Raw genomic sequence first — 16,559 nt, 5'->3', positions numbered from 1 at the left:
AACGCTTCCTGCCTGCACTATCAGTTCTCATCCTTCCTGCCCTTGTCGACTCCTAGAATCAGTTCTACCCTTCTAATCTGAGGACCCTCTGGCCCTGCCAGCCAAGCCTTGGGAGTTAATAATTACAAAGACTAATTACTTGCGGTGCTGCCTTGGAAAGCTGAAGATCTTTCCCCTCCTCCCAGAAGCTCCCTGAAGATAACAAAGGTTACAGCCAGCGACACAAACAGACACAAATGTACCGAACGCTCCGTTCCCAGACTCCAGAGCATGAGGCTGGCCTGTGCTGTCACCGTGGATCCTGGCCATGAGGCAGGGCAGGGCTGCCAATGACAGGGACACCCGGGAGATGCTGGGACAGGGAAGTGCTCCCTGGGTGACATCCACAGCGGCGTTCTGCGATGGATTCGTGGAGCACCACGTCTGACTCGCCAGCCTTTGGCCTGGGGTCTGGCAGCGAGGCAGAGGATGGGCAAGCGGAGAGCGAGGCGGGAGCGTGTGAAGGCTCTGAGGGGATACAGCTGCCTGGAGGGAAGCCCTGGGCAATGGCAAGGTAGGATGTGATGGGAAATGTTAGGAAGGATCGATCTGGAAAACATCCTCTTAGGGTGGCTTGCGAGGGCAGGGGCGTTTTTTGGTTCAGTGGAGTCACCCACCAAAATTTCAGTGCTGTCAATTCAGAGGTGAGCATGGGATTTGCTGTTGGGTCTGGAGTAACAGCAGGAGTGGTTTTCCTGTTTTGTTCCCAGCCCTGTGCTCTCCTTGTCAAGTTTAAAAACCCTTGACAATCTTTCTTGTCTGGGTTTCCCCCATCCTTTCGCCTTCCTGCATATCCCTTCTTTACATCCCAGATTTCCTCAGTGTGTTGGGGTTTTGGGGCACATTTTTGGTAGTGGGGGGTCTACAGGGGTGGCCTCTGTGAGAAGCTGCTGGAAGCTTTCCTACGTCCAATGGAGCCGTTCCCAGCTGGCTCCAAGACGTGCCACTGGCCAAGCTTGAGCCCATCAGCGACAGCTGGAGCACCTCTGGTGTAATATATTTAGAAGAGGGGGAAGAAGCTATTGCTCGGGAGCAATTGCAGCCAGAGGTGGTCCCCGTGGACGGATCCCACTCCGGATCAGCCCGGTCCTAAGGGACTGCACCCCGGGGAAGTGACACACGCGGGAGCACTTCGTGAATAACTCAGGTTGAAGTCCATGGAGGACTGTCTCCCCTGGGAGGGACCCGACGCTGGAGCAGGGGAAGGGTGTGAGGAATCCTTCAGAGGAAGAAGGAGCAGCCTCTGCGTGGAAGGAGGCAGAGGAAACCAGGCGCGCATCTCAGCCGGGAAAGAGGAGAGGAGCAAAGAGGACGGCTGCTTTGAGATTTCTTTTTCGCTTCCCGCTGCCCCGCACCGATGCGATCGGTAACACGCTGCGCTGATTCCCGCAATTCCAGCCCGGTGTGTGCCGAGCGTCCCCTCCGGGGCCCCGGCGGGCTCAGAGCGCAGCCGCGCCGGCATCACGGGGGCGGTGCTGGGGCTGCGGCTCCGCCGGGATCCGCTGCGCTTCCAGCTCCGCTTCCAGCTCCGCTTCCTCCGGGAGCCGCTCCGGGATCCGCTCCGCTTCCAGCTCCGCTTCCTCCGGGAGCCGCTCCGGGAACCGCTCCCCTTGCTCCGGGAACCGCTCCGGCTCTTCATCCGGCTGCGGCTCCCCCGGGAAGGGCTCCGGCTCTGACTCCCGCTCCTCCCGGCACAGCTCCGGCTCTGACTCCCGCTCCTCCCGGCACAGCTCCGGCTTTGACTCCCGCTCCTCCCGGCACAGCTCCGGCTCCTCCGGGCATGGGGTACGCGGCGGGCGCTCCTCCGCCGTGAGCAGCGTCGGCATCGGGGACTCAGCGATGTTGCGGGGGTAGGTGCAGGGGGGAGAAATTGGGACTTCGGGGGCTGTCTGTGGCCCCCCCCTTCCCCCCGGGCTTCCACGGGATTTGGTTGTTTCGGTGCTCACACCTCGTGTGTCCCTGCAGCCCGGAGCCCCCCCGGGCTCCGCCAGCGCTCCCGGCGCTGCGAGCGTTTGGTAGGATTCACGGATTCCCCAGATGGTTTGGGTTGGAAAGGATATTAAGGATTGACCTAGTCCAAGCCCTTGCCGTGGGCAGGGGCACCTTCCGCTAGCCCGGGTTGCTCCAAGCCCCGTCCAAGCTGGCTTTGGACACTGCCAGGGATGGGGCAGCCACAGCTTCTCTGGGCAGCCTGTGGAAAGAGCTGTGTGGAAGCCAACTAAGGAGATGGGATGAGGAGACGCCGTGGGGCACCAGCACCCCCAGGCATAAGACACAGCAGGGTCGTTGCTGAGGCAAAGATAAGAAACGCCGGTTGTGTGTTCTGCTGTAATATAATAATATAATGAAACATGACCAGATGCTTTGCCAGAGCTTTTGAGGGATGATACTGAGCATCCTCGGGCTCTGGACAGATGCCAGCCCGTGATGGTGAACATGGTGCCAGTCAGGCGTCTGTCCCGGTGGGATGGAAAAGTCGGGTCCTCCTCCCAAACCCGCGGGTAGGAATTTAACCTGGAGGGAGCCAGAGGCTCGCTCGTACGGGAAATAACTGTGTCGGATCAGCAGTGCAGGAAACATGTGGGGCCCGCTGGAAAAAGTGCAGATCGTGCACATTTTTTTTTTTTTTTGCTTTTTCTACAGAAACCAATTTTAGAAGGTTGTGGGGTGTTGGTTTGTTTTTTTTTTTTCCCGTGTAAGTTTGCACTTCTTGTGTCTTGGTGTGGGACTTACATGATATGATCCATTTTTCCAAGAAAGACGCCTGCCAGTCAGCAAGAGAGTGAGTGTATGTGGTGGTCCTTTGGTCTCTGGGGACTGGATTTCAGAGCTGCGCCTGGACAGTGGAGATCCAGCCAAGGCTTCTGTGAGGATTCTGTTTGCCCAGTGCGGAGAATGAGCTTTTCCATCACAGATGATTTTTCAGGATATGTTTTTTTGGCATTACAGGGTGTGGGTGGGACCGTTTCATTCCTCCATATCCTCCAGTTTTCTTCTGTAGTGTGTGGAAATGTACTGCAATATCTATTTCCCAAGGAAACTTTCATGTGAGAGTTTGAGGGTCATAAAGAAACAACATTGTTTTTTTTCTTCCTGTGGGTTAGATTGACTGCCTGAGTAGTTCAGTGGACTGTTGAAATGCCCTTTTCTCTGCTGCCTCTTTATTATTTTTTTAGTAGCTGCTTGCTTCTGAATTTTGATTTTCCTCTGTGCTCTGATTTTTGTGCTCTGCTCAGAGAAGCTGGAGGTTCTGGGACTGCCTGGGTCCATTCTGCTGTTTCCCTCTTTGGAAAATGACTGTGGACAGCTGTTGCTCATAGGCAGTTTTGGAGTGGGGGACAAATAGGGAGAAATCTGAGTAGAAAAGGTGGTGGGACACTGAGGTTGGGTGGAAAGGATAGTTTGGCCTCATGGTTTGACTGCTTTCTGTGTCAGAGGGAGAACAAGGCTATTTTTGAGGAGATAAGCCCAGCCTGTGCTCTGTTGAGGAGTATTGGGCTGGAGTAGGATCAGGGGGAAGAGTGTGTGCTGGCTGGAATGCAGGAGGAAGGGCACGTTCAGGAGAGGAAAGCAGATGAGGAAAAGGGAATAAGAGAAAGTGAACCAAACCAGAGGAGGTGGTGGGTACTCTGAAGGAGAAGGCAGCGGGCAAGGAGCAGTAGGAGTGTGGGAGGAGGGCTTGGGCACCAGAGCTCGGCCAAGGCTTGTGACCCAGAGATAACCAGCAGCAGGTTAATCTGCAGGGCAGTGTGTGTGTCCTGCTGGGTGGCTGGGCACGATAGAAAACTCCCCCATGTGCAAGGCTTGGACGCGCTCCCGCTGCCTTCACACGGCGAGCAAAGCACGTGGGGGCACTTTGATGTGCAGAGAAAGGGAGATGCTCACCTCAGGGTGACTGCAGTGCCCTGTCACGCAGGTATTGATGAGGCTTTCCTTTCCTAAAACCCCAGCAGAGCCAGCTAAATCCATCAGCCTCTCCAGCACCTGTGTTCATTTGGGAGTTGCTGGGGAACAGTGTCCTGGGTGGCTCTCCTGTTTTTTTCTTTCTAGCACATCTCCACTCGCCAGCCACTGAAACTAAAACACGGGGGTTCAGACTGCTGGAAATACGCCGGTTTAGGCGGCTCTGTGGAGGATTTTGGTGGGAAGTAGGTTAAAAATAGATCCTTATTCTCTGAAGCAGGGGCAGGGGAAGGCTGGGTTGGCAGCAGAGGGGATTAGGGTCTGTACATGGGAACGGGAGAGCTGTGTTCCTTTTTTTTTTCCTACTTTCCTTCATCTGGGGAAGCAGTGTCTGAACTTAGGTCTGCTGGGTGAGTACCAGAGTCCTAAACAAGGCAGCTGCAGAGTGTTTCTCTTGGAATCCAGGTGAGAACAGGATCCCTGGGGCAGCTGTCTTTAGTTCTCCTGCTTCATCCTCTCTGGGACATGCTGGTTGAGAAGTTTCTCTGTGCTGTCACCCCACAGCCAGGTCGGTTTTGAGGAAGAGAGCCAGAAGCAACCTGCTGTGGGGCACTGGAAGCCACTGATGCCATCCAAAGGCAGCAAGGAGGAGCTGGAGCCGGGGTGCCAGGATGCTGGAGGCGTGGGCGAGACCCCGTGCCCCGAGCAGCTCGATGTGTCGCGCCTGCGCAGCTCCTCGGTGGAGATCCGTGAGAAGGGCTCCGAGTTCCTGAGGGATGAGCTGCACAAAGCACAGAAGGTAAAGGGGAGAACACATGGGGATGGCAGCACGGATTGGGGCAGGGGGGGTTTTCCCAGGGGTGTTTTAGGAGCCTGGAGCAGGCAGAAGAGGAGAGAGACTGAGCTGAGGTGGCCATGAAGCGCTTTGGAGCAGGACAGTGCTTGCTGGATGTGCCAATATCCAAATTAATCCTGGAAACCTACTGCAGGAAGCAGCTCGAGGCAGTGCTTAACTGGGAGCCTCCTTGCTAATGACAAATGAGCTACTCTAGCCTGAAAATCCTGCTACAGCTTGTGGAGGGGGGATGCCTTTGGTGACAGGGAGTGTGGCCCAGAGTTTAGGACAGGAATCTGGGATCAAGGATCTGTGCCATGGTGGGGAGGAAGGGTTGTGATTGACAGGGCAGGGCATCAGCATTCCTGGGACTGGCTGTGGGCTGATGTGTCCTCCTGCATTTCCTCAACAGGAGCTGAAGCTAAAGGACAAAGAATGTGAGAGGTTGTCAAAAGTCAGGGAACAACTGGAGCAGGAGCTGGAGGAGTTAACAGCCAGCCTATTTGAGGTACCACCCTCTTCCTTTTCTTACCCTGAGCTTGCATCCAGCCCCTTTAAGACAGGCTTTCCCTGAACTTCCAGCCATCTCCTCCCACAGTTTCTTCCTTTCCCCTGTTCTTTCCCACTTGGAGAAGCAGAGCTGGGCAGTGCTGCAGGCAGAGCCTCAGAACAGGCTCCCTGTCCCTCTCCATGTCCCTCTCTGTACCTGCTCTGGAATAGAGATGGTTCCCTGGCTCGTCTCAGCCCTTGCTGGGGCTGGGAACGTGCTGGATGCCCTCACACACTGCTCCAGTGAGTGTCCAGAAGGTCTGTCACTTGTGGTGGGTTTTGTTGTTTGTGGGTTTTTTTTTGTAATGTGATTCTTGCCAAACTCTATCCTGGCAAAATCCCATTTACCAGCAGCTCTAATGTCTGGATCTGTCTGGATAGTGAGGAAAGCCAGAGCCCATCTGTACCTTTGAAACACAGGGATACAAGAGCCAAGAGAGCAACCCCCTCCTGAAATTTTGGCTGCCTGGGCTCAGGGTGATCTTGGAAATAATAAAGCCAAGGCTGTTCCCTTCCTTTGGTGGCCTTGGCCAGACTCTGCTTCCAGACAGCGCTGCAGGGAGGCCCCAGATGGGATTCATCCCACTTCCCAATCTCTGTGGGAGAGCCTTTTAAGCCAGTTCCTACCATTTGGCCCCCACCTGAGCTCCAGCTCCTGCTGTGTCCCAGCCGTGCCTGGAGCAGTGAGGACTGGCTGCTCCACGAGTGAAGTGGGAGCAAAGTACAGGAACACGCCAGGCAGGAGCAGTGACCTCACCAAGACGTGGAGAAGCCAATCTGGCTCAGGATCAGTGCCACAGGCAGCAGGGCAGGGGCAGAAATTGGTTTAGTGATCAGCCAGCAGGGCTGAAGGGATAGGGGTCGAGCCAGGAAGCCAAGCTGAGGGGGGGCTGGAGTCACAGATTTGGGATAGGGGCACCCACAGCAGCACAGCTGGGTGTTCATGTTAAAACCTCAGCTTTAAGCAACTCCCAAGGGCAAGGAAGGGCAGGCCCTTGCTTCTGGCATTCTTCAAGCAGCCCCTATCAGTGAGAGAGATGACCTTGGACTAGTCAGCTGAATGCTTTAGTTTAACTAATCACACTCCTTAGCAGGGGATGCACTCCAGGCTCTGGGACTGGGGGCCTTCTCCAGGAAATTCTGGGGGAAGACACTTCACAGCTGACAGAAAAACCCCCTTGGATGTGGCAGGGATGCCTGTCTGTCCTCTTGCTTGCTTGCCTGTGATATGGCATAGGTGTGACCTGCCTTGGTGGCTTTGTGGAACAAGCAGACTAAAATCCTCTCTGGTGCAGGAAGCCCACAAGATGGTGAGAGAAGCCAACACTAAACAGGCTGCAGCAGAGAAACAGCTGAGGGAAGCCCGGGGCAAGGTGAGAACTGCTCTCTGGGACTTGATTTTTGGGGTAGCCTGGTGGCATCGCTGCCCGTACTGGCCACAGTTGCTGCTTGTTGGCTGGAAGAGAGTAAATGCTTGCATTTGCTTTTCTCCCTTCCCAGCAGACACTGGAAAGGGACCAGAGTGAGGGGAAAGAGGGATCACTGCAGTCTGTTCCTGATCCAGCTCCTCTTTGGGAAATGGATGCCAGGGAAACCAGAGGGAACTGATAAGCTGTTTAATTGTCACAGCTGTGGGAATGGATAGAGCAGGGACCTGAGGCACTGGCATTTCCTGGCAGGGCTGAATCACAAGGTTGCTCAGCTCAAAGAGAGAAATTTCTTTGGGGTTATTGGGTCTGAAAAGAGCCTGGGGCAAAATGTGCTGACCGAAGGGGCAGAGGGATGGGATCCCAGATAGCTGCTGTTGGTTTAAAATTCTGGGTGGTGCTGGGCACTGGGAGGGATGGGGAGAGGCTTCATGGCCGGGCTTGTAGCTGGTTCCCTGTGGCTCCAGTGTGTGCTGGGATGCAGCAAAGCTGAGTTCAGCAGGTGTTGGCTCTCCCTGGTCTCCCCAGATTGACATGCTGCAGGCAGAGGTGACGGCCCTGAAGACGCTGGTGATCACATCCACGCCTTCCTCCCCCAACCGGGAGCTGCACCCTCAACTCCAGAGCCCTTCCAAGGCCGGCTTCAGGAAGGGCCACGGGCGAAACAAGAGCACCAGCAGTGCCATGGTGTCAGCTGCCAGCCAGAACGTGGCTCCAGAGCCGGTCAGCCGGGAGTGCAGAGAGGTGGGTGAGGGCCACTTGCTGACCCAGCCTGGGAGCCACTGCTGGCGCTGTGCCCGGGGGCTTCCTGGAGAAATCCCTGGTGTCAGCGCTGGGAGAAGCTGTTTGTGCAGTAGCACGCCTTGTTCCGTAAATTTTTTGCTGAGGCAGGCTCTGGTGGGTTTCCTTCTGTGGGTGTTTCCTCTCTGGGAGACGTGTTGGAGGCTGTGTCAGGACAGCAGCAGTCGAGGGGTCTCTGGGGGACAGGGGCAGGTCCAGGAGGTACCACTGCTGTGAGCTGCTGAGCAGAACCAGTGGTTTCTGCTCCTTGGCAGGTGAGTCCATAGCCTGTTCTGGCGTGATATGATGGTGGTTCTTCCTCCTCCCCAGTTTGGCTTGGGCACCACCAGGACACCTCCATCAATGGGTAGCCTTTCACTTGCCCTGTGTTCTTGGGCATGGCACTGTTCCCCCTCTTTGCAGAGTAGATATTTAATTATATTTAATTCCTTACTGGGAGGAGCTGGGCAGAGAGTCATCCAAAGCATTCCAATCAAGCCCCGTTTAATTAAGGTGATACTTTGATAGCGACCCCCCCCCCACCTGCTGTGACCACGAGTGTAACACTTCCTGCTGCCAGGATCTGGGAATTTCCCACTAGCCAGATGTGTACACAGCTGTCCTGGGGAGCAAAAAGGGGGCAGCTTATGGTACTTGGTCAGGAAGAATGAATATGAGTGAGGATGTGGTGGGGGAATATGTCTCACTAGTGATTTTTTTGGGAGAGCTGCTGCCTCTGAAATGAAGAATTGTTGAGGAAACACAAAGGACTTGTTTCTTTAATATCTGAACCAGTCATTTCATCATGGAGGCAAATTCCACAGAGTGCAGATATCCTGGAGTCTAAAATCTCAGGGCTCAGCTTCTGAAGTGACTAATAATGTTCTGTATCAAGGATGAGGTGGCTTCTTTGTCTCTCAGATTCCCTAATGGCCCATGTGAGAGGTGATAAAAGGGGATCTGGCATTCCGAGGGTTGATGCTCTATGAAAAAGATGTGTCCCATCCCAAACTGAGCCTAAAAATGGCAATACCTGTTCCCTCTTTGCACCCTAAGCTGAAATCTAAAGGTGTGACTTGTGGCCCTGTGATGCTTTGAGCAGCATGCTCAGTTCCTGGAGGGCAGGACTCGAACCTTTCTTCCTACCTCCTGTTTTACCTCACGTTTTTTACCTCCCTTCTTGCGTGTCTCACTCTAAACCTTTTCCTTCACTGTCTGTCTCTCCCTCTGCCCTCCAAGTCTGGCTTCCCTGCTCTCCTCTCCTTGCTCCTTTGCATCCTCCCTGGGAAGGCCATCCACATCACCTATGAGCCAGGCTGGCAGGCCTTGGGAGCAGATGCTTCCTCCTCCTCCTCCTCCTCACGGCAGGTAACCAACCTTTCTGGGGATGGGTGGGACCCACCTGCCTCTCACACTTCCAGCCTTTCAGTTCCAGCTCCCTCTTATGCCAACCTCCATTTTTTTTTTTTTCCTTTTGTTTTGTTTTTCTCCGTTTGTTTTTCCATCCTGTGGCTCTGAAGCTGTTCCTGGTCCCAGGTGAGCAGTCTCCACGGCACAGAGGGAGCGTGCTGGAATCGAGACTTTCTCGGCTCTGTTCACTCATATTCTTTGTGTTGCTCAGCAGAGTTTCTTTGGTTTTATTTTTTTTTCTTTCAGCAGCTTTAACAGAATTTGCTGGGCATGTAGGAGGTGCCCCGTCAGTCAAGTTGGTGGTTTGGATAATGATCCATCTGGGATTTAAATGCCAGGTCCCAGAGTCTCCCATTGCCACTGTGCTTTGCCACTCCGCTTCTCATCATTCCTGACACGGGTTGAGTGGGAACTCGGTCTGTTCAGTGGTTGTGTGGTGGCTTTTCTGGCGTCACAGGTGCTGGAGGAGGATGGGATAGAGAGGTACCCGCAGGTTTCTGCCATAATAAGCCCAGTATGGCTGGGGCACAGAACTGTTACAGAGCTACTGGTGGGTGGGAGATGAGAGCCAGGGCAGCTTCTCTCAGACACTTCCGTGGTGTCTGAGCCTCTCTAGATGCCAGAGGAGATGTTCTGCAGTTGGGTTACCTGCACAGTAGCAGATGCCTCCTGATATGGAATCTTCCCTTCTGACCACCCCCTGCCTCCCTTCCCTCTTGGACATTTGCTGCAGGTCGACTCCACCTTATTTGCCGAGTTCCAGGCCTGGAAGGAATCTCCAACTTTGGATAAGTCCTGCTCCTTCCTGGATAGGATTTATCGAGAAGACGTGGGACCTTGTCTGGACTTCACTAAGCAGGAGGTGAGCGCTGGAGGAGCAGCTCCAGAGGGTCACCTTCGTGGAGGTGACCCCGGCACGTTGGTACCCGCTCTCCCTTCTGTTTGCCGCAGCTGTCGGAGCTGGTGCGAGCGGCTGTGGAGCAGAACACCCTCACCATCGAGCCAGTGGCTTCCCAGACGCTCCCTGTGGTGAAGGTGGCAGCAGAAGAGTGTGGTGGGCCCAAGTAAGGACCGTGTTTATGTGTCTTTTTGCCGTGGAGTTCGGCCGAGCCTCGCTCGGTCGCTGAGCTGAACGGTTCAAAGGGCTCGGCTGAGCCTTCTCCAGGCTCGTGAGCAGCTGGAATTCAGCTCAGCTCTGCCTGAGGAGAGGAATTAGCTGAGCTCAGCAGATGAGCTGCTGGCTGTTTTTCGGGATAACCTGTGAGGTGGCAGTGCCCTTGGCCGGAGGGTGGGTTTTTTCCCTTGCCTTGAGGCAGCAGCTTGTTTTTGTTCTCTGAAGGTGTTTGTGCATAACCAGGGTTAAATCAGAGCTGCATTCCTGCATCTTGTGAGGTTTGAGCTCGCCTTTCATCCTGGCCTTGCTGGTGGGTTTGAGCCTAGGTCAGAAGAGATCTCCTTTTTGCTGCACATCATCTTCCCCACCTGGCGCTGTCACCTTGCCACCAGAATTGGGGCTGTGGCTGCTTCAGAGCTTGTGTGACTGTACCTGCTGTGACAGACAGCTTGGGGTCACCTCAAGGAAGAGGAGCACTAGCAGAAATGACATGATATTCCAGATGAAGGAGGGGATTTTATTCAGCTGATGAACTCAAGTTCCATCTGGGCTCCCTCTCTCTGTCCTTCCTTCCCTTCCCTTCAAACAGAGCACCCCCTAAAGTGTCCCTGTGAGGGACAGGTTTTCCTACCACTCTGCTGCGTTTTCTGCCATCTCTAGGCAAATTGCTCCAAGAACAACCCATCCTGTCTTCATCCTTATCAGTTTCCTTTTGGTTTGTTTTTTTTTTTGTCTTCGCAGTGGGTTCCGGCCACAAATTGTAACGTAAGTGAAGCATTTATTGTTTAGCCGGTGATCAAAGATCTCTAACACATTAACAAGTGACTAACTCAGTGCAATGGAGCAGCTTGGAGGCTCGAGCTGAACTGAGCTAACTCTTTAACCCTGTTTAATTTCCAGGCAGGATGGTGTAGAATTTTACTACTGGGAATAAAAAAAAAAAATCCCAAAGGAATTTGTTTATTTTCATTTCCCAGGTGTAAAACACTGATTTTTTGTGGCATTTTTGGTTCCCTCTAACTATGGTTGTGACAGCTGTGGTTGCACCAAGTCACCAGGAGTCTCTTTTTTTCTATATGCTCCAGTGTTCAATTTTGTGACTTAAAAATTCCTTGTTATTGGTCATCCTACACTTTCTGAGAACTTAATCTCCTTAAGTTGTGTTAATATTTGGTCAGTGATTACTTCTCCTTGCATGTGGACTCTTACAGCCCGTGCTTCCACTCTTGGCTAATATTTGCCTTGACAGCAGTGGAAAATAAGCTCAGAGACATGCTCAGAACCTCCCTGAAACATCTGCTCCCACGTGCTGGCACCTTCCATGGCTCCCAGAGCAGTTTCTTGCAGCTGGGGACTGATGTCCCTCTTTCCACATGCAGGAACTGAACCTCTGAGGAATGTGGAGATAACTATTCCACAGAAAATTCTGCTTTACTGCTTGAAGTGGTGATGAAGGAAAGGCAACCAGCTGGTGATGGGAACCATAATAGAAGAAATAACAGAAAAAAATGGCAGGAGAAGAGAGGCTGTTGACTGTTTTGAAAAGACTCTTCACTCTGAGTGAAATCCTAAAATCGTGAAGCCAAGCTTCTTCTCTGCCTGCCCGAGGAGGGATGGGCTTGTCCTTAGGAATTGCAAGCCTCATCCAGAGCAGTGTGGCTTGTTTTGAGTTTTCAGCATGAGCAAATTCTGCTCTAAGGCTGGATTTACCTGTTTTGAGGCCAGGTTTGGTGTCCAGCCAGCATGTTTGCGTCCCAGCAGGAAAGCTGATACACCTGAGTCTTCCCTGGGATGTGGAGGAGATGTGCAGATGACGTTACACTCTGTCTTCTGTAGTTTTCTCTTGGGCTCTGTGCCAGGGAAAGGGTACAACTTGGGTGTATTTGGGTGTGGAATTATTCATGATTCCAGATATTTAACTCTCCTAACCTGCCATTTGTGGAATCTTTTAGGAGCAAAAGGCTCTATCAGCCATGGGTGGGTTTTTTTTCTTCATGTTGACTGACCCAAGTCTGGCTTCTGAGCTCCTCCTTCCATCTCTTGAGATTCCTAAATTCCTGGTCTCCGCTGTGCCACTGGACTGTTGAAGTGTTTTTTCCTTTCCCTGCAGGAAATGTGCTCTAAGTGGCCTCCCCAGGACCTGCAGGCACCGGATCATGCTGGGGGATTCTGGGAATTACTACTACATTTCACCTTCCTGCAGGGCCAGGGTGAGTCCTCCACCTTCCCAGAGTGCCCTGATCCTCCAAAATTGTCCCATGCCCTGAGATGTAGGAGCTCTGCAGGGTCGGTCTTCAACTAAGGGAAGACCTGTGGGATTTGAGTTGAGGTCGGGGTGGCTCTTGATTAATAATCAGGGTGCAGATCCAGCCCTGCTTATGCTTTCAGACAACCTTCAGTGTGTTCACTTTGCATGGTTTCATTCTGTGCAGGGCTTTGCTTTTTTGGCTTTATTGTTATTTAATTCCCCTTTGTAAAACACAGTAATTTTCTGCTCTTTAAATGCTCTTACTGTTCCAGTCAGATCCAGGGTGGTTGTGAGAACAAGTTGTTCTTTCTGTGGAGGGAAGGCAAAAGGTGGATAATTTATTAATGTTGCTGTTGGGGCTTTGATTCAATGGAGCATTTTAGAAGTTTATTCTTTCCTGAACTGCATATCACAGGAGCTGATCCCGAAACATGTGACCATTTTGGACACAAAAGGTTGTTTTTGTTTTGCACAAACTTGACTCGTTTTTGTCGCTTGCCCCAAAGCAATGTCTCAAATCTGCAGTAGATTGGAGTTGTTCCATGTTGTGTCTCATGGATAGTGTAATGTCTGGGGATGGGATGGCAGATACCCAGATGGGGTTTTTAAATTTCATTTTTAACCAGCTTTCGTCCTACCTGGTGATACGTGGGACTATTTTTTGGGTGCCAAACCCTGAGCTCTGCTGCTGTGAGTGCAGTGCAGGCCTTTTGGCAGAGCAGTTCTGGAGCTGATTCCCAATTTTTCTCTTTTCCTCTCTCCCTCAGATCACAGCAGTCTGCAACTTCTTCACATACATCCGCTATATCCAGCAGGGCTTGGTGAGGCAGGATGGTAAGAGCTGGTTGCAGTGGGATGCTTTCTGGGGAGGAATTGAGACAGGAATGGGGCCAGCTCAGTCCCCTCAACTCCCTGGGTCTTTGAGAAGCAGTTCAATGACAAAGGAAAAGCATGAGGGAAGGAAGAGAAGCACCAATTCCTGGGAGCTTTGCCCTGGGGTGGTGCTGATAAAGGGTGACCTGATGGGCATCTCCCGCTTCCCTGGCTTTGGGAAGGAGGCTGGCCGGGCTGCACTGGGAGGTGGTGTCCAGCTGTGCCTCGCTTACTGATTTTTGGTTGTTTTTTCCCTTCCCTTTTGCTCTGCAGTGGAGCTGATGTACTGGGAGGTGATGCGGCTCCGCAGGGAGATGTCCCTGGCCAAGCTTGGATTTTATCCCAGTGAGATGTGAGCAGAGGCCTGAGCGTGGAAGGGAACTGCTCCAGTACGAAGGGCTTTGTGAGTGCAGTGCCTGCCCTGCGATGGGCCTTTCTCCCTCCCCACCCTCTCTCTGCCTGAAGCTGAGCAAGAAGCACAACTTCCACCTTCAGCTGTCCAGCTCCTCCAACTGTGACTGGAATGCAGCTTCCACGCTGTCCCCTCGGAGCTGGGCTGGCCCTGGCTGCTCTGGGGTGGCCATCTGTAGACTCCGGAGTCTCCTATATGCAGTGTATATCCATTTTTTTTTAAACTTTTGTTTTTATATGCAGTCTTCTTTGGCATTTTCTGAGGAGGGCAGGAATTCTGGACCTTCCCTGTAAGCCGGTCTGTGAGGACAGATGCTGGCTGTCTGTCCCTGTGCCCCGCTCATTTTTTGGGGGTACTCGGAGGTCCTGCTGACCATACTGCCATAACAGCCCAGAAAATGCCAGCACAGCACAATAACCTTAGGGAGAGCCATGAACACTTTGTTTCCAAGTACTTCCTTGTTCCTTTTAAAGGAGCCTGCAAGAGAAGCTTTCTGCCAGCGGAGTCACAAAGAAGGATTTGTTCCTCTTTTCAGCTTGCTGTTTGACTCTGGGTTATCCAGGCTGGGGGAATGGCTGGAGCTGTGCACCTGGGGCCTCCAGCAGAAGAAAGAGAGCAGGAAAATTCCATAATTCCCAGCTGGCTGCAGCCGGTGCAGGATGTTTCCTCCTGGACTGGGAAATCTGCTGCAGTTGTCACCGGCAGACCTTGCCATGGACCCTGTGACACTCCTTGGGGTGGGAGTCCCCCACGGTGCTCTTAAACACAAACCTCACCTTACAAACATGCCCTGGAGCTGTTCCTGCTCCCGAGGGAGCTTTGGGCAGTCCTGTTTGCATTGTTCAGGCAGAATCCATTTACCCAGCTGGGGTTGTTCACACCCCAGAAGGAGCGTGCCCAGGCTGGGCAGCCCTGAAGCCCAGAGGTTCCCTCCCTGGTGTTACATTAGACCTAGAGCTGCCCATTCCAGTGGGAATCCCAGCTTGTCCTGGGCTGCCATCCCGAGTGAGAGAACTGAGACATCTTTGTGTGCTCGTGAGGGGCGTGGCTGCAGTTCCTGTATCCCCCAAAATGTGCCAGGAGGGAGAGATGTCACTAAAGCTGTTGGGACGCACAGGTCTGCCACAGACCCGGGTTTGTTAAGGCTGTGACAGTGATTTGTAGCCAATTTAGCCTTTTTTTTTGGAGTCTGTGGAACAGCCACCACCCACCCTGGGGTTTCCATCTCTGGCTGACGCATCACCCTGCCCAGCACCAGGTCACCACCCTCAGCTCCAGAACTTTCATCCTCTCCTGGGGGATGCTGCAGTAAGAGCTCAGTTTTCTTCCACTAAAGACACAAACTGAGCTGCTGTGGTTTTGCCCAGAGGAGGGGGAAATGGACAGGGAAGGCAAAAGCTTTGGTTTCCCCAGCTGCAGATTACAGCTCAGGTAAATTCCATCCCTGGAATTTCTCCTCCTATCTGTTCCCCCTGACCTTTTGACCTCTCCATGTCTTCCTGTGCCATTGGCTGCTGCATTGCACACGTGTCAGCGCTGGGAATGAGGTGATCTCTCCAGGTAGGAGATGGTTTGTGGGATTTTTTTTTTTTCTTCCCCTCGGTGTCACAATTGTAAAGCACTTTTGAGACGGAAGGAACTGGAGAAATGCCACGTGTGAAGTTGTCTTACATTTGAAGTGAAGCAGAGAGAGCAATTTGTAAAGGAAGATGAAGTCACTCCGTTAACAGCGGGATGGTTGCACCCTGCTCTTTAATAATGGAAAATAAACATTTGCTATTAACCTCTAGAAGTCTGGTTGGTGGTTGAGGGGTTGGGTTGGTTGGGGTGCTCAGTAGCCAAGAGAAAATGAAATTTGGCTGAAGCTCTGAGCTTCTCTGGCTCCTGTGTGACCTCTAGGATTGGGTCTTAATGCTTTTTCTCATCAGTGTGTCCCTCCCGTAGCTGGCTGCTCCCTGACCTCACAAGGGGAATAAGTGATGGAGTTTTGGTGCCAAATTGAGGGTTTTTTTTTTTCCACAGGTGGGTGAACATTTCTTCACAGAATCCCAGAATGATCTGGGTTGGACAGGACCTTAAAACTTACACTGGGGGCAGTTCAGTGCCCAACAAATGCCCAGAAGGAGGGGCTGCCACATCTGGAGAGGGAGAGCAGTCTCCAGAAAGGGATGTAATTTGAAATTCAAAAGCCATGCGAGAATCTGGTGGTGCAGGGTGGTCAGGCAGCCACGAGAGGGCACAGGCAGCCCAGGCAGGGACCGTCCTCCCTCCTGATGCTCCCTCCCTGCGGGAATAGAGCATCTCCAGACCCCTCCTGGCTTCTGCCTCCAGGAAGACCCCACACCTGAGGTCTTCATGGTGACCTGTCTTGGTGGTCAGGGGGATGTTGCAAAGCCGTGAGAGTGGCCAGGTGACACGCTGGGAATGTTTGGCTGTGGTTTAGGTGTAGTGTCAGCAGGGATTGCTGTCAGAAACCTTCCTGTAACTGGAGCTGAAGGACAATGAGCAAACTATCAGAGAGGATTTAGTTTTCATTCCCCTCTCCCTCCTAAATCCTTTTTTTTCCCCTGTTATGAAGTGTGAGTTTAGGAGAGAAAATGGGTATTTTCTCTCTCTGATGGAGGTTAGTGCTGTGCACAGCGAGGTGCTCTTAAGTATTTAGATGTCAATACGTGCTTAAGGGAAGAATTTAGGAGACTTGGCGTGGCAAGAAGAGAGAAAGCAGAATAAGGGACCTGGAGAATTGGTTGCAATTCCCTATGTGTGCTGGTCCTGTGTTTGTCCCTGCCTGCAGTTCCTCCAGGTTTGCTCAGGGCTGTAAATCAGGCTTTGCTCAGCGGTCAGGCTGTCCCTGCATGCTCTCAGGGCTGAGCGTTTCCAGGAACCAACCAATGAAAGGTTTTGTGTGTGTGTGTGTTTGTTTGTTTGCTCCAGGTGCAATCAAGAAAAGCGGGGGAAGATAAAGCAGC

General features: G+C 52.7%; 1 protein-coding gene across 4 annotated transcripts; it reads left to right on the top strand.

Annotated features, from left to right (window-relative positions):
• The first annotated feature begins 37 nt into the window (after positions 1–37).
• Positions 38–15,379, top strand: RAB3IL1 (RAB3A interacting protein like 1). Of its 4 annotated transcripts, XM_027903559.1 has the most exons (12): positions 1,815–1,889; positions 4,507–4,741; positions 5,190–5,285; positions 6,622–6,699; positions 7,282–7,497; positions 8,773–8,901; positions 9,677–9,805; positions 9,895–10,007; positions 10,799–10,822; positions 12,168–12,267; positions 13,073–13,139; positions 13,452–15,379. In XM_027903559.1, the coding sequence occupies exons 1-12, from the start codon at positions 1,879–1,881 to the stop codon at positions 13,532–13,534; spliced, it is 1,281 nt and encodes a 426-aa protein (XP_027759360.1). In that variant the 5' UTR covers positions 1,815–1,878; the 3' UTR covers positions 13,535–15,379. The 4 variants fall into 4 exon arrangements, with proteins under 4 accessions (XP_027759361.1, XP_027759359.1, XP_027759360.1 ...); XM_027903558.1 differs by lacking the exons at positions 1,815–1,889; positions 8,773–8,901 and adding an exon at positions 39–553; XM_027903560.1 differs by lacking the exons at positions 1,815–1,889; positions 8,773–8,901; positions 10,799–10,822 and adding an exon at positions 38–553.
• Positions 15,380–16,559: the final 1,180 nt, after the last annotated feature.

Source organism: Empidonax traillii, unplaced genomic scaffold (genome assembly GCF_003031625.1).
Source record: "Empidonax traillii isolate 1590-97213 ecotype Southwest subspecies unplaced genomic scaffold, ASM303162v1 scaffold982:size219053, whole genome shotgun sequence".
In the NCBI taxonomy this organism is placed as follows: Eukaryota; Metazoa; Chordata; class Aves; order Passeriformes; family Tyrannidae; genus Empidonax; species Empidonax traillii.
The sequence above is the reverse complement of the archived record's forward strand: the minus strand, read 5'-3'. Positions and strand labels throughout refer to the sequence as shown.

Coding starts and splice junctions, on each gene's coding strand:
- RAB3IL1 (XM_027903558.1), top strand. CDS start 402: ATGGATTCGTGGAGCACCACGTCTGACTCGCCAGCCTTTGGCCTGGGG. Junction 4,742..5,189: donor AGCTGCACAAAGCACAGAAG/GTAAAGGGGAGA, acceptor TTTCCTCAACAG/GAGCTGAAGCTAAAGGACAA. Junction 12,268..13,072: donor CACCTTCCTGCAGGGCCAGG/GTGAGTCCTCCA, acceptor TCTCTCCCTCAG/ATCACAGCAGTCTGCAACTT.